This window comes from Pseudonaja textilis, chromosome 12, assembly GCF_049901715.1.
Source record: "Pseudonaja textilis isolate UNSWEBS1 chromosome 12, rPseTex1.2, whole genome shotgun sequence".
NCBI classification, from domain to species: Eukaryota; Metazoa; Chordata; class Lepidosauria; order Squamata; family Elapidae; genus Pseudonaja; species Pseudonaja textilis.
In genome coordinates this window covers 10,539,440-10,564,224 of record NC_142001.1, presented here as the reverse complement: position 1 = coordinate 10,564,224, position 24,785 = coordinate 10,539,440, and the positions used below count along the sequence as shown (strand labels likewise).

Genomic DNA, 24,785 nt, shown 5'->3' with positions numbered 1-24,785 from the left:
TAGAGAAGACCATCCTTCATCCCTTCTAACTTAGACCAAGTTCTTCTAAACAGCTGCCAAATCCCAAATGCTTCAGAAGAACCCCACTTTTCCAACTCATTGTCAACTGTGAAGCGAACCTGGCTGGGGCCATTTTGGTGGCTTCAGGGTTGCCACAGTGTGAAGAAGGGATAGGGAGGGAGAACATAGTTATCTGGTGGTTTCTAGGCAAAAAAAAATAGTTTCCTGTGGGAACCAAGGACATTCCAACAGGTGGCTGGTGAGAGGAGGAGCACAGTATCCAGGCAACCATCTAGATTCTAGCACCTTGATTGGACAATGTGACTGATTGCTTGGAGAAAAGGGGAACTTTTACTGTTTAATCAGGTGAAAACCGTGGGAACTTTCAGAGTCGGTTTTCACCAGCTTGCGCCAATATGATATCTCCAATAAAATTGTTCTTTGAGGAACTTGCCTGTCTTGGGGTTCTGCTTTCTATGGAGTTATTACTTGGAAACCTGACACTCATCCTGGGAAAAAAAACATGGCAACTTCTTAAGTACTCAACTTGAGTTCTTGCAGGGATGCAAAATATAGTAAGAGAAAACAAACCAATAATTTTTTTAAAAAGAAAGTAAATCAGCATTTAGCAACTGAACAATGAAGCACGCATGATTGCAATGGATAAATAAGACAACGGTGCTATTTAAATAACTTAGAACTAAGTTATTAAAGTTAACATAGAACTAAGGAGAAATTTCCTGACAGTTAGAACCATTAATCAGTGGAACAACTTGCCTCCAGAAGTTGTCAATGCTCCAACGCTGGAAGTTTTAAAAAAGATGTTGCATAACCGTTTGTCTGAAGTGGTGTAGGGTTTCCTGCCTAGGCAAGGGGTTGGACTAGAAGACCTCCAAGGTCCCTTTCAACTCTGTAATTCCCTTCCCTTCCCTTCCCTTCCCTTCCCTTCCCTTCCCTTCCCTTCTCTTCTCTTCTCTTCTCTTCTCTTCTCTTCTCTTCTCTTCTCTTCTCTTCGGATTCAAGTGAAAATATTGGACCACACTGGAACTGTGTTACAGTGGCGAGCTTCTATTTCTGCACTATTCTCCAAGTTGTAGATTTTGCCAGGTGAAAAGCAAAGTTTGGGAATACATTTATGGCCTGATTGCTGTTCAGGTTTCCCCTCCCAACTTGAATCCGTAGAACTGCAGCGTGGAGGCAGGTGACAGGTAAAATCTATAACCACTCTAGCTTCTCCCATAAATTATCCTACATATGCCACTGTGGGTAAACAAAGTGGGATGAAGCTAAAGGTTCCACCTGGTTTGAAGTCACCTATCTTTTATAACCTTGACACCACCGGAATAACAAAACTGGGAAATGTATAATGAATGCACACAAATCTGTCGGCTCCTAAGAACAGAGGGGATCTCCTATGTCTTGTCCCTTCTCTTTTGCTTTGCTTTTTTCTTTTAAAGCTGTCGCCTGGCTTTTACATAGAGAGAAGGTGGGACATTTGTGTTGCAAAGAATACGGAGACAAATTGAGAATAACGGAGTCGGAAGGGATCTTGAACGTCTTCTAATCTAGTCCAACCTCCTGCTAATACGGTTGAGAAAGTCCAGAAATATTTCACAAGAAGAGTTCTCCACTCCTCTACTTGTAGCAGAATACCTTATGCCACCAGACTTGAAATTCTAGACCTAGAAAACCTAGAACTACACCGCCTTTGGTCCGATCTAAGTATAGCACATAAAATTATATATTGCAATGTCCTACCTGTCAATGAATACTTCAGCTTCAACCATAACAACACAAGAGCAAACAATAGATACAAACCCAAGGTTAAACTTGACTGCAGGAAATACGACTTCAGCAACAGAGTGGTAATGTCTGGAACACTCTACCTGACTCTGTAGTTTCCTCCCCAAACCCCCAAAACTTTAACCTTAGACTGTCTACTATTGACCTCACCCCTTTCCTAAAAGACCTGTAAGGGGCGTGCATAAGAGCACCAACGTGCCTACCGTCCCTGCCTTAATGTGCCCTTTTATTCGTATCCCTTTCATGTATTAATAATCATGTTTATACTTATACCTATTATCTTATAATCGCTTGACAAAATAAAATAAATAAATAAAAATAAATACCCATTTCAGACAAGTGGTCGTACAGTCTTGTCTTAAAACGCTCCAGTGATGGAGCACCCAGAATTTCTGGAGGCAAGTTCCATCTCAATGTTCATCTTCTTTCTCTCCACAATAATCCAGGGATAACCAAAACTGGAGGAAGATCTGTAACAGAACCTTCTCCATCAACACCCTAATTCACTGGCATTTCCAGTGGTGGGGATTCCAATAATTTAACAACTGGTTCTCTGCACTAATGAGTTCTTCCAACAGCCAGTTCGCCAAACTGCTCAGAAAGTTAACAACCAGTTCTCTCGAAGTGGTGCGAACTGGATAAATCCCACCACTGGGCATTTCCAACCATTAAGTTCAAAAGCAGCATCGAGAGGAATCCGAAAAGACATTCTCAAGCTTGCAAATAAAAGCAGAAAACCAAATAAACCTCATGAAGCTTTGCATGGAAGATTTTAGAAGAGGACTTCCGATTCTGATATTAAACATCTACCTATCTAAAGGGACAGTATTTGTTGACGCACAGCGGTTCGGTGTACAGCTACTCTTTCCAACCCTGCTTGCTATAAAAATTCCCTGCTGTGTTGGTATTTAATTAAACAAAAAACAAAAAGAGAAACAAAGCACCTTCATGCCTGCTAATCACATTGATAGTATCCATAGTCGGACAGAGATACAGTGCAGTTTTGTCTTGCAGTTATACAACATCCCAAATAGTTTTGTATTAATAATCGATTAAATATTTAGTTACTGATGAAGTTATATCTTCTCTCTCTCTAACAAATGTTGCTTTTTATTTATTAGTCTTTCATATCATCAATTACCAAAATCTCTTGGTAGTTTTTTTTTAAATACAGTTTAAAGCAAAATACAGGATGTGTATACATACCGCAGATGTAATTATGTACTCTACAGAATTCATATAAATTAAAATACAGTCTTCCGGACTGTAATTACAAATCCATTGGTCAAATTCATTAAAAGGTATCAATATATTTTCTCTGCACAGAATTGGAATATCCAAAAGCTGACAAATGGATACTTTATTTCAATCACTGATCAATAAAAGTACATTCAATAAAACAAACAGCAGAAAAGTATCCCTTAACAACAAGAACCACCGGTATCCATTTGTGGGCAAAGCTTACACACAATATTGCAAAATTAGCTCCTTTTAGAGAAATAAATTTATCTTGTTTATCAATGCAAATAAAAGTTACCAGAATGCCTTGGAAAGTTATATAAAATAGGGATGACCAAGGGATCACAAATTAGCAATACAGAAAAACAAGAGATGTGGCTTCTTGGTGTGCCCCTATCAAAAGGGCACTATGCAGTTTCATATGGGATTTGTTTCTAGGACAGCTATTGGGAGAGCTAAAGATAAGATTCTCCTAAATTTGGGAGCTTCCACGAGTTTGCAACTGCTAGTAAATGCAGCTTCTGCTAACCCCAAAACCTGACATCTGAAATCTCAAGCAGGAGATCTATCTGAACATGTTAATGGCCTGCAGTCTTGATGGCTCTAAATTTAATGAAATTTATGTTCAGCTGAAATAGAGCCGCTTGAAAAGTACAATAGATTTGTTGGACCTGTTGCCCTGCAAACATTTTAGGAGAATAGATAAGGGATCTAAATGATACTCCCATGAAGCTACTCAACCTTCCAGCAAAACGTTCTAATAATTTATAAAACTGCATTTCTTAACGTGTGTCCCTTCCCTTCTCTGTTTCTGTCTCTGTCTCTGTCTCTCTCTCTCTCTCTGAACCCAAGGGCCCTACCCTTTTAATATAGCAGGGAGAGTGAAACACTAAACCTTCCCCACTTCTTAAAACATGTGTCACTGACATATACAGTAAATACACTCCCAGGTCTTGTGGGGTTATTTACAAGCTGTCTTCGGGGCTGTTGGATGGCAAAACAAATAAAAGAAATGAACATTGTCACTTGTAAGGGCTGGGAATTCACATCACACCATGTTCAAGGGGCCCCAGCGATGCTAAGAGGATTAAAAACAGGCACAAACGACCAAGCCATCTATTATTTGGTGTCGTGATGTGGTTGAGATAAGCAACAGCACCTGCCATATTGGAACAATTGCAAAGTCAGAGAGAGAGGGAAGGAGGGAGGGAAGGAGGGAGAGAGAGAGATATTTACTTCTGACTTTTTGGGGTTCAAGAAATGTTCCCTTTTGGTCCTCTCCTTGTCTCCCCTGAGGGCTTGTCGTTTTTCTGAATTCCTACCAATGGAACCAACCATTAAGAACACCGGTATAAAAGGTCATACGAAAATAGTTATTGGACAAATGATTGTGCACCCCAATAGATGTTAAATTGATATTTTCCCCCAAAATTTAATAAGGATTTTAAAAACAAGGATTTAAATCCCAAGATTTAAACATGCTCCCTGACCTGATTCTCAACTAAATGTCCAATGAAACTCAGATTCTCTTTAGCTTTGCTGTATTGACTTTGTGTACTCCAGTGGTGGGATTCAATTTTTTTTCCTACCGGTTCTGTGGGTGTGGCTTGGTGGGCATGACAGGGGAAGGATAGTGCAAAATCCCCATTCCCTCCCCATTCCACTAACCTGCTTTCCAGCTCCGTTCTCCTGTGCAGGGCAACCAAAGGAGACCCAGCAGATCAGCTGGGACTCGGGAGGCAGAGAATAGATGGGGGCAGGGCCAGTCAGAGGTGGGATTTGCCAATTCTCCAAACTACTCAAAATTTCCACTACCAGAACTGGCCAGAACCTGCTGAATACCACCTCTGGTGTGCTTATATGTGTATCGTGTAACAGGCACAGGTTGTTTTTTCTTAAAATGTTTACAAATACAAAAGAACTACTTGGATTTCTGATTTCCTCTTTTCAAAGCTTTTCTTTGCTGTTTAGTTCAGTTTTCCCTAATTTATTTACCGCTGCTTTCAATTTGCAAGCTGCCTCCAACAACTACTCAATGCTACTACAAGGAGGAAAGTTAGAGGGTTGGAGTTAGCAGAGATGACTAAACTGACTGCTTTGATAAAAGGGGGGGAAAATCACATAAGTACTTTTGTTTCTACTTGGAAACCGCTTCTGGACTTTGTGCCTGAGGTGGAAAAAAATGAAACTTTGATTTTGGGTTTTACCAATAGATAATTTGTTGATATAAAAGTGGTGTGGTGGCTTAGTGGTGGAGCTCTCACCTCACCATTGGGAGGCTGTGGAGTTCGATCCTAGGTAGAGGCACATATTTTTCTCTCTGGGCACACTGAGAATGTATCTACTGAACAAAACTCTGCATTGGCAACAGGAAGGGCATCCAGCCAGTAAACACTCTGCTAGCTCCATTTAGTTCCCCTGAGTCCACCCTGCAAGGGATTATGTGGTTGTTAAAAAATTATGATGATAATGATGATGATAGATTTGTTGATATAGAAGTTGCTGGTTTATACAACTAGCTAAAAGTAAAAAGTTGAGGTTGGATGTTAGCATCTTATTCTACTTCACCAAAGGGAATCTCTATCAATTTTTCGCTCCCTGGCAATTTCTGAAAGATGGGAGCCCAGTCTCTTCTTGAGAGCCTTCAGTGATGAAGCTCCAATAATTTCTGAAGGCAACTTCTGTTCCATGGGTTGATTGTTCTCACTGTCAGAAAATGTTTCTCCTTATTTCCAGGTTGAATTTCTTCTTGTTCTGTTTCCATCCATTATTCCTTGTCTGGCCTTCAGGTGCTTTGGAAAAGAGCTTGACCCCTTCCTCTCTATGGCAGCCCTCAGATATTGGAAGACCCTTGTCTTCCCTGGTCCTTCTCTTCACTAGACCAGCCATGCCCAACTGCCTCCATCCTACAGCACCCCCACTGGTGCCCCGAGCAGGGAAGGTTACTGCAAAATCCCATTCCCTCCCTACCCCACTAACCTGCTTTCCAGCTCCGTTCTCCTGTGCAGGGCAACCAAAGAAGACCCAGCCGATCAGCTGGGACTCAATAGGTGGCAGAGAAGAGATGGGGGCGGGGCCAGTCAGAAGTGATACTTACTGGTTCTCCGAACTACTCAAAATTTCCACTACCGGTTCTCCAGAACCGGTCAGAACCTGCTGAATACCACCTCTGATGTTGGTCCAATCCTGGTTGGAAGACAGCTATTTCCCCCGCAATTTCTTAGGCTACAGAGAGATAGAAATGGTGGAACCCTCAACCACGATAACAACCTCCTAATCTCCTTCTAATGATTGTTCATTTTAATACTGTCGAACCAACAGCAGGAAGTTATTTCCGAGCGGCCTCCGCCACACTGCGCCTCTTTCTTTTCATATGTAATTATCCTCAAAGTGCATTAGATAATGCGGCTGATCCCACAGCTGCATACGCATCTATAAATCATTAATGAGGCAGTTAACTGAAGCAAAACTATAAAAGATTTGCATTACCCGACAGAACCCTGCCTTAATTGACTTCCAGTTATTTACAATTAATTTTTGCCATTTGAAATAATAACCGATAGCTTCTGTAGATGTGCGTATGTGGGGGTTTAATTGTTTAATGGTTCAAGGAAGAAAATGCCAATGGATGATTCATCACATATTTATTCAGTGAGGTCCTGTAAATAGACAGTGAGGGCTTTTATGTGTGTGTGTGTGGGGGGGGGGGGAATAGAAGCACATAGGGATGGTGCAGTTTGCAAACAACATGCTACGCGGTTGCCTTTTGGTCCTTCACAGGGCAAAAAGATTGCTAGGCCATCCTTCTTCCTTTGCTGCCCAGATTATGGGATGCCTGAGCCACAGTGGTCCTCCCACGCAGACATAAACAAACAGCTTTAAAACTGTTTATGGTTTCAACTGTGTTATTCTTGACTGAGTTATTGTTTTTGTCCTCATTAACATTCTGCAATAATTATTTTTTTTAAAAGTTGTTCCCACTTTTGCTATTTGCTAGATTTAATTGAAAGCAGGGTCAACAATTTAGAAAGAGGATATTTTCTTTGCATTTTTGTTTCAAGGGGGAAAGTATTTGCAGCTGCATGTGCAAGGGGCAGGGCTTTTTCACTGTGGGTGCCGTAACGCGCACTTTCAGCACACCACTACAAAAAGGTTCGCCATCACTGTCCAGTACCATTCCAGACCAACAGCTACTCAATTCTCTCTTTGAGAACCTCCAGGAATGGAACCCCTCGAACTTCTGAAAGCAAGCCGTTCCCCAGATTAATTCCTCTTTGCTGAGAAATGATTATGATGGCAAAGAGGCAGACAGACTCCTCCAGTTCGTTCAAATGAAGAGCAAAATGCAAATTTGTGCATAAGCAAAGAGGAGCAAATAACAAACGTGGGTACCATGGATCTGGCAAGGAAATGGAGAAAGGTGAACTGCCTCAACTCCAACCTTAATTTTCTTCTTTTGTAATTTGCTTCTCAGCCGGTCTTCCTGATTTCAAGACTGTATCAGGTGAGGTTCCACTGCATCGTGTTACTGTTCGCAATAATAGTAATAAGAGACCAGTTATGGGTCATTTGGCTTGCTGGTAATTTGGATACTAGCAAATTGATCTTTCTTTTGTGCCGGTTCCTGAACTTTATAGCTCCTTATGACTTTCACGTGTACTTAGCCTAACCCTCAACACATTAATAGAGAAGACGTGAACTTTGTTTAAATTGTTTGGGATAAAGGTAACTTGACAGCTAACAGTAGCTCTGTTCTTGATTAAACGTTACCACGATTCGTAGTTTGTTATTAGTGCAAGCTTACTTTTCTTCTTACTTTAATACAGCTTACTTTTCTTCTTTATGATGGCATTTTCCTCAGCATTTTGAGGAAACACATTATTATTATTTAGCATATGGCACACAAGGCCAGAAAAATGCACACATGCTAGACAAAATGCAATCCTGACAGCCTAGAATGCTAGTTCATTCTGTGCAGGGCTTGCACAACTATCCTTGATGCATCACAGGGGGGAACTAGCTTTACACCAATTAGCTAGTGGCACTCGGGTTGCCGGTTCTTACAGGCTCTTCCACCAAACCTTGTGTTGCAATACCTCACATCTGGCACCAGGTTCTGCACTCCACACACAGGAATGTAGGTAGGGTTCCCCCCCCCCACACACCAAAGTGGTACCCATTTATCTACTTGCAATATTGCCTGCTTTCAAATTGCTGGGAAGGCAGGAGCTAGGGTTTGAGCGATGGGAGCTCACTCCGTCTCACAGAGCGGGGCTCGAACTGCCGGAACGCAGACCATTTTTGGCTGGTAGTTCTAGTGACATTAAGCCTCCGCGCCACCATGTCCCCTTTGAGTCCTGCACACAGGCTCCAATAATCCTACTTCAGACAGATTATGTAAAGACCTGTCTGTCTGCAGAAAGCTGGGAAAAGTGGAAGGAAAGAGAAGAAGAGGATGACCAAGAGAAAGGTCACGGACTGGACTCGGTTTAAGTGGCAGTAGAGCACTGTAGAGTGGCAGTAGAGTGGCAGTAGAGCACTAGGGATGTAGTGGCTCAGTGGCTAAGAGGCTGAGCTTGTCAGTCAGAAAGGTCGGCAGTTTGGCAGTTCGAATCCCTAGCCCCGCGTAACCGAGTGAGCTCCCGTTCCTTGTCCCAGCTTCTGCCAACCGAGCAGTTCAAAAGCACGTCAAAAATGCAAGTAGAAAAATAGGGACCCCTTTGGTGGGAAGGGAACAGCGTTCCACGCGCCCTTGGCGTGTAGTCATGCCGGCCACATGACCACGGAGACGTCTTCGGACAGCGCTAGCTCTCTTTGGCTTTGAAACGGAGATGAGCACCGCCCCCTAGAGCCAGAAACGAGTAGCACGTCTGTGCGAGGGGAACCTTTACCTTTGAGCACTGTTGGGAGACAGGTAATGGACAGATGTCACGAAGGTAATCTATGTGGCTGCTAAGCATTGCCAACGATGTGATGGCACATCATCATCATCATCGTCACCCTCCCTCTAGCAAAAAAAAAAAAAAAGACAGTTACACACTCCAGTTGAAGCACACTTTGCTGAATCAGGATTGACAATGTGTTGTTGATGCTTTTGGCATATTTTAATCCGTTTAATGCCATCTCCATTGAAACTGTCGTTAAAGTATCACTCAAGTGCAATTCCCCTAGTAGCGATTCCAGGGTCAAAAAGTGGTTAAGGGATGGACATTAAGGCAGTTTTTTCCAGTTACGTGGACCAGCGGCAGGATCGGGAGATTGGGGGAGAGGGAGAGAGAATGGTTTTGTACGCATGCCCACCTCTTGCACAAATGGAGCTTCAATTCCTGGGCTGCCTCTTGCGTAGCCCAATTCCCAATGAGATGCACACCAGGGGTTGGGGGGGACTCCTACGTTAAGGGATCACCAAAAGGCATCATTGAACGTGCAAGGAACTCACACTTCTTCAGGGGTGGGCTTCAAACATTGTAGCAAAGGGTTCTCTGCCTGGTTGCTGGATAGGTGTGGCCATGGTGGGCGTGGCCTAGTCGGCCTCCTGCACCATGGCAGGGGGGCGTGTTTGACCTCCCCGGGCTCCGGAGGCTTTCCTCGAGCCTTTGAGAAGGTCAAAACAGCCTCCCTGGGCTCCGGAGGGTCTCTGGAAGCCAGAAACGGGCCCATTTCTGGTCTTCCTGAATTTGCGGGAGGCTCACCCTCCCTGAGCCTGCACTTATCTGCATCCAAAACGGGCTGCGTGGGAGGGGTGGGGTGGGCGGGGCCAGCCAGGGGTTTGGGAGTTCTCCAAACTGCACAGAATCTTAGCTAGAGGATCTCTCGAATCCCTACGAACCCCCAGCAGCCCACTTCTGTCCTTACTACACCAAAGTAATCGACTATGACTAAAAAGCAGAAGAAGCAAATGAACATAGCTGGTAATATTTGGGGGACAGGTCCTTACATCCTGAGAAATGTTATCTTGGTGAAACTATGGTATATGGGCCTATCATGTTCATTCACATGCCAACAATAACAACAGTGGAACAGGTGCATGCTTAACTTTTTCCTACGTTTCTGAAGATACAAGATGGAGTTTGAACGAAAATCATCTTGGTTTTATCTGTATTTTTAAAAAAATCAATTTATTTTGAAAGGCCAGAATATCCAGAAAGAAAAAAAAAAATAGAATATTCTTCTCGTGGTTTAAAGGCTGACTAAAGGAAAAGTACAGTAAAAGAAGAAAACAGGATTTTTTGTTTATGTCATGGCAGTTATTTCTCTTGCTGGATCAGAATGTGGCTTCTAATTTTAAAGGCAGAAAAGAAATGTTAAGATTCTACTAGCCAGCAAGTTGAATTTTTTTTTAAAAGAAAAGGTCCCATACAGGTTAGGAAGTCCATTAAAAGAGGCGCCACGTACCTGCTCCTAAGATCTCTGTAGAAGAGGCAATCTAATAAAACTTGGCTTAGAGATCCCACTATGATCTACAAGGACATAGCTTGTAATTATAATGGACTCTTCTGGATTTCCCTTCCAGTAAGCACAACTGGTCAGGGTGAGGAACCATCAAATATTTAGGCATTGCTTTATAGTTGAGGTAACTTTCTGGTTTCCACACAGGGGCAGAGTTGCTTAAGAGAAGATGCTTAGATAAAGGAGCTATTTTGTCATTCTGAATCTAATATATGTGAGTTTATCTTTCTGCCTGCCTGATTATAGGTTAGCATGTGTAGGGTTTCCCAAGACAATCCTAATTAATGAAGCTTGTTTTCCATTATTACTCTCCAATGTGTGATGGAGTTATTTCCTAGTATATATGTTGAATCAGGCCAACCTGGTAAAACATATTTTTAAAATGAAAAATGTAGAAAGGCTGGGCTCATAACTCTTTTATTTTTAGCAGTGCAGCTTTTCTTCTCGGCTTCTCAAGATATCTGAGAGCTTCTAGAGACTCGGAATATTTTCTCTAAGAATTTAGACTGAACTATCTTTAAAGGGACGCCAATTATGATACGGTTCTACTTGGGCACCATGTGATAACTGAGGAATAACTCTGGTTGAACAGTGTTTTATGGCTTCTGGGATGAAAAAGGCACCAGATGTTTGATGGAACCATACTGTGTTGGGTGTGCAGAACCTTCATCAACTGTGCATAATACAAGTATGGTTTCTATAAGTGGTGCCAGTTGCCTGGAGGACCATTTCTAGATATTTGAAAGTTGTAACTTGGTTGGACATCTTGAGTGGTGGGCTTTGCGCACAGCGCTGAAAATGGGGCATTTAGAAGCTCAGCTACTTACTTTCCAAATCAGCAACTGTCAGTAGAACAGCGGGGTTGGGAGGGAAATCAACGGTGTTGTACGATTGAGATGAGCTGGAATGCAGGAAATAAAGGACAGGATAGGGCGGGGCAGGTGGGTGGAACCAGCTGATCGTTGGAATTACCGGTTCACCTGAACTGGTCCGAACCATCAGCAGCCCCACCACTGGACATCTTCTTTAGATCAGTGGTCGACAACCAGTGAGCCGGGGACCATTGGTGGTCCACAAGAAAATTTTGGTGGTGCGCAGAGAAATGTCTCCCCTCCAAAACATTCCCCCCAAAGCAATTAATCCAGGCTGTGTGGGAACACAAGGTTTGCACTGCCCGCATGGCCCACCCACCCGCTGCCCCCGACCCTTCGGCCGAGTACAAACCTTACCTTGAGTAGAGCCACGTGAGCTGGAACTAGAAGGTAGAAGACCAATGGCGGGGGAAGGAAATCCGCCCCGGGGTGGCTTGTTGACATGGGTGGGAAAGTTGGTCCCATATTCCAGAGCTGCAGTAGTCACAGGACTGGCCCTTTGGTCATCCCAGAGCAGCTGCTCTTCCACCCGGGTGCACCGGCCTGCCATGGAGGGGAGGAGCTGCTCTGGGATGACCAAAGGGCCAGTCTTGTGACTACTGCAGCTCTGGAATATGGCACCTACTTTCCCACCCATGTCAGCAAGCCACCGTTGGTCAAAATTCATATTGGTGGTCCACAGGATTTAAAATTATGAGTTTGGTGGTCCCTGGGGTCCAAAAGGTTGGTGACCCCTGATCTAGACCATATCAGCTAGTCAGGATTCTTAAATTAGACATTTCTTCAATGAATTAACTTCCTACAAATCTTTCAAATGTGCCATTACTTACCAGCATGCACATCTCACCAGCTTGAGACATGAAAGTCTGATGCTTTGGGTAGTCAATATTTATCAGGCACTAGCCAATAACAACTTTACAACGGATTCATTCTCTGGAGTTTCTTGATTCCTTAAACCTCATTTGCCAGTACTTTGACATTTAAAACTATTCTTGCAAGGGCAAAATCAATGAAGTGTTCACCAAGCTAATACAAATGTAGTAGCTTGGGCTTCTGAGGAGAAAAATGCTAAGATGACCTATCTTTTAAAGCAATCACATTTGCTCTGCAGTAAGGGTTGGATTTTGAAACGAGTTGTTCAATTTTAACAATATTGGTTTTGTTAACTCTTCTTGGAGTTTTTCAAAAATTAAAATGATGTGCATTGGACTTCATGATGTTCAGTAGAGACAAAAGTCACATCCTATTTTTGACCTGGGTATTGGCTCCAGTTCAAGTGGAAGGCAATGTCAAGCAACAGTTGAATCGGGAGTATAAACAGTTGAATCGGGAGTATATATAAATTCAAATGAGTATAAAGGTTTATGGCAAGCTTAAGCTCTCGACAAGAATCTGGCCAACTAACATTCAAAGGAGATGAACGGGAGATAAGAAAGGCATTTAAGGTGGGCTGGACTTAGTTCTCTTGGGTGCACAGGGATTCGTGACTTATTACACATTTGACCCCTCCCTCGGGCTTAGCCTGGTCATCTCCTATAGGTGGTGAGAAGCATTAAATACTGTCAGAGTACATTCATGAATTGGAATAGAGCATGGTAACAAGGTCAGCCAATGAATAGGCATAGCAACTAAGTCAGCCAATGAGGACTGTTTGGAAACTGAAACTAGAAGTAGCCTTGGCATGGCTCTATATTAAGCTCTGCAGCTATGAAGCTATACTGAGCTCTGAGTCTGTCTATTGAAAATGAAACTGTTTCTTCTGTTGTGTCTTGCTTGCCTGCTGAACTAAAGTGAAACTGATGTCTGTTTTGGGCTCTTGACTTGGTGCTCTGCTCTGAACTTGTAACATGTCTGCTTCTGTTTGAGTTTGCTCCATGTTGGAGAAATTTACAACTGGTATTGTAAAATTTACTTCATGTGTTTGTAAAGAAGTTAAATGAAGCCTCAGCCATCTGTGTTTACTTTGCTGGAGCTGAATTTACACCGCAACACTCTGAACAAATACAAAGCTTTGGGGATCCAATAGGTGGGATATAATTCTAATACTATTAACTAAATGTATACGATGTCATTATGCAAACAGACTAGTGTAAATTATGGATGATGTAGATTTGGATCGAACAGAGTTTCAGAATTAATAGACATCCTCTCTCTGAATAGTCTGTTAAATGAAGGTTTTAATGCCTTGCATAATTTTTGAAAGTATTTTTAAGGCTTGCTTTTTTCTATGCATCGAATCCTAAAATAAAGTGTTTTTTTTTTTAAATGTAACTTTTGCAAATAATATTTGCCAAATTTGAACAAGTGTGAATACCAAAATATTACTGTTTCAGTAGGTGTGTTGAAAAGTAGATTCAGTTGATTTGCTTGAAAATGTAAAATGACTATCTGATTCATAATCCAGCATTAAAAAAAAGGATAAAAAAATGAAGCCATTTCCAAAGTCAAAAAAAATGTTTTAATACTGTAGTTATTTAGCAAGAACATTTTAACAAAGAATGTGTACTTTTAACTTAATATGATACAACAGAGAAACTATATTTTAAAGTTTCCATTATCTAACATCCTACCATATGTTCATCCTTCCTTTGTCCCCTGGTGTGAAAAGACTAAAAACCAAGCAGAACTGAGTTATTTTTTTTTTCTTAAAAAAGCATCAGTTTTATAATCCCCTCGTTACATTGAATATTGGAATTTAGTTCACACTTTTTTAGCTGGTCATCCAAGGAAGGGCAATTTTTACATTATCATATTAAAAAATGTACATACTTTTCTCTTCAAAACGCAATATATATTGAGTTTTCAGCTTCAGTAAACAAAGCTTAAATTTATAAACACAACTGAAACAGCTCTGTGGTGAACTGTTTTAGTGATAAAAACTGGACATGTAGATTATACAGGCCAGAAAGAACCACTGCAGCTTATTAACTTAATTGTGCCATTGTTAAACAGTTGTACAGCCATCCTCAACCTGGCTCAATTTCATGTACGCTCCCATTGAGTTTTGGGATTTGTGGTTCCAACACAACTTGGAAGGTACCAAGTTGGGGAAGGCTGCGGTTTACGCTTGGGGCTGTTACGATGACATCAAAAGGACAACGCACGTGTCACCACCTCATTTGCAAAACCAGGGTGAATATGTAATGGCATCGCGATGGCGCAGGCAATTTCCATCATGACATCGTAACAGGGGTGTCATCGCTGCCCGCCCCTCTCTTGTTCCTCCTACAGAGGCAGGTTTTGTTTTTTTTTGTCTCCCAGGGAATCATATGTGCTTAAAAAGAGGCTAAAATGGATTCTTCCCCATTCTGTTTTTTTTTTCTAGGACTTACAAATGTTCTGCTGCAAAAGGTTTGGGATGGCCAAGCTTGCGAGTCTCCACATTTCTCAGTGACGGTTCAGCGGTTTTTCAACGCGGGAATTATTGGAGAGTCCTGGATTCAAAGGTTACCATCTTGCAACCGCTACCAGTTCTGGGTCTTCGCACCGCACCGAAGGGTATCCAGGATTGGAAAGAGACCTTCTGTTGCAGGAGTTTTATAATCTTCAGAAGTGACTGTTACATGTCCCCCACCCCTCCCCCACCCCACACAAACATGCCAAATTCGGCATCTTCAGTACATAATGGTTGGTTTGATGTATGCTCTGTTTTCTGGAAAAGAAAAGGAGGGGAAAAAAGAAGGAGAGGATATTGCCATTCCGTTGTCTTTATCTGAAGTTCTCGAAAGCTGGAATGGAAATCTGTTTTTAGGAAGACGACATACACAACAGGTGGTGTCAAGGCAGCCCTGGACTTATGTCCACAATTGACCTCAACATTTCTGTTGCCAAGTGAGACTTCCAGATGTGCTAGAGTACAGTTTGCATGACTGGCCAATAGACGAATCCTCATCTGTAACAACGGGAATTGTAACACCTCTTATCTGCAGGGTACCCAAATTGGGGCAGATCTTACAATACAATTCCTAAGATAAAACATATGAAGAACGGTCGCAGGAACTGGGTATGTCTAGTCTAATGAAAAGAAGGACTAGGGGAGACATGATAGCAGTGTTCCAATATCTCAGGGGCTGCCACAAAGAAGAGGGAGTCAAGCTATTCTCCAAAGCACCTGAAGGCAGCACAAGAAGCAACGGGTGCAGTGATGGGATTCAATTTTTTTTACTAACGGTTCAATGGGCGTGGCTTGGTGGGTGTGGCAGGGGAAGGTTACTGCAATAGCCCATTCCCTCCCTACCTCACTAACCTGTTTTCCAGCTCCGTTCTCCTGTACAGGGCAACAAAAGAAGACCCAGCCAATCAGCTGGGACTCGGGAAGCAGAGAATAGATGGGGGTGAGGCCAGTCAGAGGTGCTATTTGCCGGTTCTCCGAACTACTCAAAATTTCCACTACTGGTTCTCCAGAACTGGTCAGAACCTGCAGAATACCACCTCTGAATGGGTGGAAACTAATCAAGGAGAGAAGCAACTTAGAACTAAGGAGAAATTTCCTGACAGTCAGAACAATTAATCAGTGGAAAAACCTAAGAATTGCTTGCTGCATCATTGTAACTCCACTTCAATGTGCACATTAGAATCTCTTAAATATACTTATCTATCAGGTTAATCTTTCAGAGAAAGGCATCAAACCATCAATTAACCTAAGCCTGAAGATTTGATATTACTTATGACACAACACACTGTCCATAAATAGTGTTATAATGGTCAAGCTGGCATTTGGCATTCGGTCAATTTCCCCCTGAGAGCATTAGCGATGTTAATAACAAACTGGAGAGCACCTGATTAGAAAGCCAGAAATTGTGAGTTCTAGTCCTGCCTTAGGACAAATTCTTGTACTGCCTTAGGCATGAAAGTCAACTGGGTGACTTTGGACCAATCACCAGGAGCCGGTGAGTTCCAATCCTTCCCTAAGCTTCCACATACAGATAGGAGGTTGTACAACTTGCCTTGTGGTGTGACTGGAACAATCTGGAACTGAACACACTCGAAACCATAGAAATGGTGGTAGACTTTAGAAAAAACCCTCCCATACTACCACCTCTAACAACACAGTATCAACAGAAGAGACCTCCAAATTTCTAGATTCTATCATATCCCAAGACCTAAAATGGACACCTAACATCAAAAATGTCATCAAAAAAGCACAACAAAGAATGTTCTTTCTGTGCCAACTCAGAAAGGTCAAACTGCCCAAGAAGCTGCTGATCCAGTTCTACAGAGGAATGATTGAGTCTGTCATCTGCACCTCTGTAACCGTCTGGTTTGGTTCTGCAACCCAACAGGACAGACAGAGACTTCAGAGGATAATTAGGGTCACAGAAAAAACAATTACTACCAACCTGCCTTCCATTGGGGACCTGTATACTGTCAAAAAGTCAAAAAGAGGGCTATGAACATATTTACAGACCCCTCACATCCCGGACATAAACTGTTTCAACTCCTACCCTCAAAACGACGCTATAGAGCCCGGCACACCAGAACAACAAGACACAAGGACAGTTTTTTTCCCAAAAGCCATCACTCTGCTAAACAAATAATTCCCTCAACACTGTCCAACTATTTACAAAGTCTGCACTACTATTACTATTAATCTTCTCATCACTCCTTAGCACCCATCCCCTCCTACTTGTGACTGTATGACTGTAACTTTGCCACTTTATATTGACTGTTTCCTAGTATGATTTGATTGCTTATTGTACTCTATGGCTATCATTAAGTGCTGTACCTGATGATTCTTGACTCTTGGTGAATGTATCTTTTCTTTTATGTACACTGAAAGCACTTGCACCAAGACAAATTCCTTGTGTGTCCAGTCACACTTGGCCAATAAAGAATTCTATTCTATTCTATCTGAATTTTGATCATGTGGCCATGGGAATGCTGCAATGTTTGTAAGTGTGAAAAATGGTCCTAAGTTACTTTTTCCAGTGCCTTTGTAACTTTGAATGGTCACTAAGTGGACTAGTGTAAGTTGAGGACCACCTGTACATTCTGCTGTGCCTCTTTGTAGCCTGACAATGTGGTAAATATACACTGGCAATCCCATATTAGAAGACAAGAAGTTCTCGGTGGACTATGATCAGGGATGCTGAACAACAAGGCCCTCCTTACTCACCTGTCAACCCTAGCCAAATCAAGAGACATTTATTCCTTTTGTTAAAAATAAAGATGATCTTTCATAAGCCGTGGTGGCACAGTGGTTAAAGTGCAGTATTGCTGGCAAACTCTGACCACAGACAGGTGTTCGATCCTGACTGGCTCAAGGTTGACTCAGCCTTCCATCCTTCCGAGATGGGTCAAATGAGGACCCAGGTTGTTGAGAGGCAATAGGCTGAGTCTGTAAACCACTTAGAGAGGGCTGTAAAGCGGTATATAAGTCTAAGTACTATTGCTATTGCCTTTCCTTCCTTCCTTCCTTCCTTCCTTCCTTCCTTCCTTCCTTCCTCCCTCCCTCCCTCCCTCTCTCCCTCCCTCCCCAGTAGTTAGAATGCAGTGTTGCAGGCCAATTTTTCCCACTGTCAGCAGTTCAATCCTGACTGGCTCAAGGTTGACTCAGCCTTCCATCCTTCCGAGGTTGGTAAAAGAAGAACCCAGATTGTTGGGGGTAATATGCTGACTCTGTAAACTTCCTAGAGAGGGCTTTAAAACACCATGAAGCGGTATTTAAGTCTAAGTGCTATTGCTGTTGCTTTGAAGGTCAAAGGAAAAAATAAATAAAACCATTAAAAGAACCAAAGGAATCTGCATTTGTTTGTCCACGAGAACAGATTGAAAGCCCTGGCTACTAACTTCTGATTTTAGAAACCACACTAAAAATAATCAACCCAACTTAGCCTGTGCCAAGAATCGACTAATCTCGCCTTTTGGATTTGCATGTGCCAATACTAAATCTACCTTAGGACACAAACTATATTGACCGGCTAAATGACACATATCCTTGGAGCGATTGCGAACTTTTGTTACATTTCAATTTTGAAATGCATTTCAGCTATAATATGAGTGATTTATCATTTAACGGGAGCTGTCAAAGTCAACTCCTAGCTAAAACAAAAACATCTGGAACGATAAACAGAGGAGGGCAGGAGCTGCATTTCAATCCGCATCCAGCATGTTCGCTCCATGACAGACAGGAAATGGCTAATTAGGAATTGAATGTTTCATGTTTTAAAGGAGGCCTGCCCTCATGGAACAGCAACAATCCAATATGGAGCCTGAACATAAACACGAATAAATATCACGGACAAATTAATGCCTCAGGAATGTCCAGGAGCCTGGGAACGAAGGATGGCAGAAGGGGACAGAACTGGGCTTTGGAGACATTTAGAAATGGAAAAAAAAACATCAGTTTAGATATTCTCTATTCTAGGGGTGTCAGTCAAGGCCTGTGGGCTGGATCTGGACCACAGGATGCTTAGATATGGCCCGTGGGGCCACCCTGGAAACAATGAAGGACCGGCCCATGTTGTCTCTGCCACTGAAAACAGAGCTCGGGAGGGTTGCGTGCGGTTCTCTTGAGCAGTGTTTTCAACCCCTCCCGAGCTCCGTTTTTGACCGTCCCGAGCTCCGTTTTCGACCCTTCTGAGCTCCGTTTTCGACCCTCCCGAGCTGTTTTTGATCCTCCTGAGCTCCGTTTTCGACCCTCCCGAGCTGTTTTTGATCCTCCTGAGCTCCGTTTTGACACTTCCTAGCTGTTTTTGACCCTCCCAAACCGTTTTCGACCCTCCTGCGCTCCATTTTTGACCCTCCTGTTTTCGAACCTCCTGAGCTCCATTTTCGACCCTCCCGAGCTGCTTTTGACCCTCCCAAACTCCGTTTTGACCCTCCTGTGCTCCATTTTTGACCTCCTGAGCTCTGTTTTCGAACCTCCCAAGCTCCGTTTTCGACCCCCAAGCTGTTTTTGACCCTCCTGAACTCCGTTTTCGACCCTCCTAACTCAGGAATGTAGGGAAGACCGTTGCAAATCCGGACCATTATTACATAAACTGCCTTTAAGCCAAGGACTACCTGAACACTGACAAGATTTTAAATAAATCTTTGGGCCATAAATGTGCTCTCTTTTTAGCTTTAGGCCAAAATCAAATATTCACTCGCTCCTTTAAAAAGGGAATTAGACAAAGGTTGAGCCAAAGAATGGGTTTACAGTAGTTGGAGTGGAATTCTCCAGAGATCATATTGACAGTATAAAAAGGTGTAAATGATATTTCCTAACACTAAAATATGCTTACGAGGCCCCGGTGCACGGTAGACTTTTATAACCTGCCATGAAATGCATGACTGCCTTAATAAGCAAGGCATTTAGAAAAGGAAAACTATGTTGCACAGCTTGAAGATCTTGCCCGTTTTGCCTTTAAGCCGAATTTATTTACTTCATTTTTTTTATTGAGTTAGGGATTAGCCTTGTATGCCGCCTGATTTGCCTAGGGTTAGGGTTAGGGCTAGAGGCGACCCTCCTGGGTTAATAATATTTTAGATGTTGTTCTCTTTGTTCAATATTTGGAGTCACAGAGGGAAAACAGAACCAAAGTGGGAAGTGAGCACTTTTAATCTTCAGGACTGACTCTCTCTCTCTCTCTCTCCCTCCCTCCCTCTCTCTCTCAGCACCTCAATGTACTCCGTTGATGAGAGCAAGACTAAGATTCAGTCTTGGAAAAGGTTATGCCTAAATATACAAAGGTATTATTAATCTGTTCAGTTGGTTCACCGTCAGGGTTCGGCTTCAAAAATGTTAGCAAAGGGTTCTCTACCTGGTTGCTGCGTAGGCGTGGCCCTAGTGGGTGTGGCCTAGTCGGTCTCCTGCACCACGGACTCCGGAGCCTCCGGAGCCTCCGGGAGGGTAGAAACAGCCTTTCCTGGACTCCGGAGGCTCTCTGGAAGCCAGAAATGGGCCCATTTCTGGCCTTGCTGAGCTTCCAGGAGGCCCGTTCTTCCCCCTCCCCAACCCTCCACGTGCCCCCTGCACTTACCTACAGGCCACATGGGAGGGGCGGGGTAGGGTGGGCGGGGCCAGCCAGGAATAGGATTTGGGGGTTCTCTGAAATGCACAGAATCTTAGCTAGCGGTTCTCCCGAACTCCCAGCAACCCCACCCCTGTTTCACCATCTCATTGCCATCTATGTCTCCGGTGATGTTTTCTAAACACTGTGATTTTTTAATTTAGATTTACTAATGGTCCCTCAGTATAAGGAAAGCATCCCCGATTCTGCCTTTGCAATAGTGTGCTCTATTGGTAGACCTTGACTTATGAGCCGGCTCTTAGCCGTTGTTCCAAGTTACCTGGGACAATGGAGTTACAATCACTTCTGAAGTTCTGATTACAGAATAACAAGAGTTGGAAGGGACCTTGGAGGTCTTCTAGTCCAACCCCCTGCTCAGACAAATGGGTTGTTCAATCTCTCTTCTTAAAAACTGCCACTGTTGAAATGAAGAGTGCAGCAGCTGGATCACACAGCATTAGCAATAGCACTTAGACTTATATACCGCTTTATAGTGCTTCACAGCCCTCTCAAAGCGGTTTACAGAGTCAGCCTATTGCCCCCAACAATCTGGGTCCTCATTTTACCCACCTCGGAAAGATGGAAGGCTGAGTCAACCTTGAGCCTGGTGAGATTCGAACTGGCAAACTGCAGTAGGAGTAGCTTGCAGTAGTGCACTCTAACCACTGCACCACTGAGGCTCCAACACTCCATTAAGTTCTTGCGCGCTGAGAACTTAGAGGGGAACCTATCATTGGGCCGGGCAAGGTGTTACTTTACCTCTTATCAGACAGTTTCAAGGGATGTCGAGTAACAGCATTACAAAAGGGAAATGAAAGCTTTACTACATCCACTCTGACCCTATCATGTATAGCTTTATAAATCTCCACCGTCTTTCTTCTCACAAGCATTGTTCACAGGATAACAGAGTTGGAAGGGACCTTGGAGGTCTTCTAGTCCAACCCCCTGCTTAGGCAGGAAACCCTATACTATTTCAGACAAATGGTTATCCAATCTCTTCCTTAAACACTTAAAAACTTCCAGTGTTGGAGCATTTACAACTTCTTGTTCCACTGATTGATTCTTCTAACTCTGTCAGGAAATTTCTCCTTCGTTCTAGGTCAGTGGCTCCCAACCTTTGGGGCACCAAGGGCCGGTTCCACGCGGAAAGATTTTTCCAGAAGGAGCATGGTTTTTGCATGCTGATGTGGCTTTGCTTTTTTGCACGGACCGTCTGCTCGCATGCCATGGACCAGGAGCTGGGGACCCCTGTTCTAGATTGCTTCTTTCCTTGAAGATCTAGTTTGCTTCTCCCTGATCCCTTCCCCCCACATTCTCACATTTCTCAGGCACTTGCCTTATAAAAGGGCATAACCTAAAAGAAAAGATGAAAAATGTGCAGCCGTGTTCCTTCCCTTCCTTTGCGCCGATCGCTGCGCCAACGTTAACTAAGGTATCCACAGGCAGAAGAAGAAATCTCCCTGCGATCGTAAAATGACGGTTATTTTCTGTTCAGCAGTTCACGTTACTGCGGGTTCATGCTAATTAATTAAAGGAGCTGTTGCCTTAATGTGCAAACAGGGAATCTGAGAAGCCGAGAGGCCTTTTAGGTCTCCGACTGAAGTGAAGTCAATCTGGGCGCAAGCGATCAAATCTAATGAAATCACATGTCAGTGCTAAGCTTGCAAAAACTGTGAAGTCTGACTGGGGAGTAAAAGGATTATAATTAGATTTCCAATAGGATAATAACTAAATGGCAGAAAGCAGTAAAGAGAAAATATTACTTTGTTCGCTAATGGCGCTGCTGTTTTGGCTTCCCCGTTTTTATCAGCGCGGCTCATAGTTACGCTAATTTAATTTGCTTTTATCAGCACAAAAAAACAAAAAAACAAAAAGGCAGCCCTCAAACGGTCCTTGAATGTCATTTGCAAAAATCATTGATCTGAAGGTGCTCTTAATGACACCCAGTATGTTTATTTTATGGGAAACGGAGAGTGGTTGATGAAAAGAAACGGATGCTGCTGTCCCCATGTTTGGCTATAAGTGAATTATGGACCCTGGAATATCCTGAAGGTTTAAATCGAAATCTTTCCTTCGGATTAGCAGTCTGACGGGCAACTAGATATCCAAATGATGACTAAATTGCTGTCATAATTTGGAGGAAAGGTCGTAAGTAGCTTTTTCTGGGAGCCCGTTGTAACTACGAATGGGTGTTAAACAACTAGTTATAACTATGGGAGCCCGTTGTAACTATGAATGGGTATTAAACAACCAGTTATAAGTCAAGGAGTTCCTGTGCAGAAACACTGCAAGATCGTACTCAGTTCAATTCAATCTTTTATTCAGGTCTCAGACTAGAATAAATATGAAAACATTAAAATAAAACAGAACAAAACAAGACATAATGTCAGATTGCAATTAACGGTGGAATCATTGATAAGTGAGAAAGGTCTACCCAATTTTACAGGCAATGTAACAGAATTGAGCTATGTTTAGAGAAACGTTAGCCTACTGATTTGATAGGAACGATGATATGTAGAAGAGATCGAGATTTCCTTGATATTTTGTCAGGTAAGATGTTATCTTTTGTCAGAGGGCAGGACAGGAAACAATGGATGGAAACCAACCAAGGATAGAAGCAACCTGGAATTAAGAAGAAACTTCCTAACGGTCAGGACAATTAACCAGTGGAACAGAAGTTGCCGATGCTCCAACACGGGAGGATTTTAAGAAGAGACTGGACAGCCACTTGTCTGAACTGGTCTAAGGGGTCTCCTTCTTAAGCAGGGAGTTCCAGGTTTATTCTGATTGAAGGAGTTATGAGTCCATGAGTCCTTCCTTAGAGAGGGTGCAATATAACAGAACATCAGTTGTGGTCTTAAGGGCCTCTTGTCCACCGGGACAAACTCAGCTCCTATAGAACATTTTTGGATCAGCTGCTGTGAGGAGGCCGTTACAACATCCTAGAGTTAGATCCTTTAAAATTTAGAGACAGTTATATGATATAAATATCTCAGTGGTTTATAGAAGGGGGTATGCCTGCTCAAGAAAACATTCTTGGCTAGAGCAGATGGGACTGATAGACTTCCTGATCTTTAAATACCTTGTTGAAATGTGCTAAGTACACCTTCATAGCCCATTGGTGGGAATTCTTGTTTGGACACACCAAGAGGTTGGCGTTATAGTGATGAAATTCTAACCCACGTTGATTTTTAATTGTGCTCCGGGGCTTATTGTGCTGTAGCAATGCTGGCACAATGTGCCATGGACATCCCTCCAATACAGTATATATGCAAGACCACATACCTTGCATTGCCGCGTTCTCATGTTGAGTCCCGTTATGGTCAACTTCCATGTCTGGAATCCCAGCATCTGCCAAGCATAACATGCATATCACTGTCAACCGTGCAATGCAGAGAATGAAATCATAATGGAAAGATTTGTTAATAGCAATAGCACTCAGACTTATACACCACTTCACAGTGCTTTCACGGTCCTCTCCAAGCAGTTTACAGAGTCAGCCTATCGCCCCCAACAATCTGTGTCCTCATTTTACCCACCTTGGAAGGAGGGAAGGCTGAGTCAACCTTGAGCCTGGTGAGATTCAAACTGTCAAATTGCTGGCAGCCAGCAGAAGTAGCCTGCAATACTGCACTCTAACCACTGCGCCACTGAGGCTCTTAAACTTGTGTCCCCATTTTTTTAACCTTGTATCCCCATTATTTTGTTTTTACAGGAAGCTCAAAGCACCATGGATGCTTTGACTCTTACTTAGCTGTCTGCCCCTCCCCCCAACAGCTGACTAAATGAGATCCAGAAGATCCTTTTACCATTCAGCATCCTGAGACCGTCCCCTGATGTAGCCTGCTTCAGTGCTTGTTCTACTTGCTCTCTCCGCTTTGATTCAAACTCCAGAGCTTCCTGCAATTTCCTCTTCGCTTTCTTCTCCTTTTTCAAGCGCTTTTGAATTGTGGCTGAAAGAGCAACAGAGACTTTAGGAACAGGGATTTCCCCAAAATGTGACAACAGAAGGACACCTCCGCTGACAATTTGGTTTGGCATCTGATGCGCAGGAGGACTTTTGTCAGTGATTGTGCTGCTATATGCAGCGTTGTGGTTCGCCGGCAGCTGGTGCAGACGGCAGAGGAATCGGACAGTGGGGAAGAACGGAGACCAGTGCAGGAGTCTGGGGAGGACTCAGATGAGGGTCCTGCGTCCCATCTGGGAGTTGTGTGCTGCCTCCGGTGCCTCCAGAGTCTAGCAGCAGCGAGGTAGAAGACCCCAGGGAGCCTGTTCCCAGTGCGCATATGGGCAGAGTTGCTAGAAGGCGAGAGCAGCTGAGACAAAAGGGGTGACTCGGGAGTAAGGCTGGGAGGTGATTGCCCCTCCCATCAGGGATAAAGGTCAGGCCAAGATGAGGAAACCTTTGCAGGAAGCAAAGTCGTTCGTT

At 43.2% G+C, this 24,785-nt stretch overlaps 1 protein-coding gene across 2 annotated transcripts in view; it reads right to left on the bottom strand.

Moving 5' to 3' along the window:
* Positions 1-13,807: 13,807 nt before the first annotated feature.
* Positions 13,808-24,785, bottom strand: part of DACH2 (dachshund family transcription factor 2) — a 284,817-nt gene continuing 273,839 nt past the window's right edge. For both annotated transcript variants that reach the window (XM_087940987.1, XM_087940989.1), the window contains 3 exons: positions 24,166-24,309; positions 23,642-23,707; positions 13,808-15,015 (listed from right to left, as the gene is read on the bottom strand). In XM_087940987.1, coding sequence (XP_087797113.1) covers positions 14,978-15,015; positions 23,642-23,707; positions 24,166-24,309 — 248 coding nt within the window. In that variant the 3' untranslated portion in view covers positions 13,808-14,977. The remainder of the gene's footprint in view (positions 15,016-23,641; positions 23,708-24,165; positions 24,310-24,785) is intronic.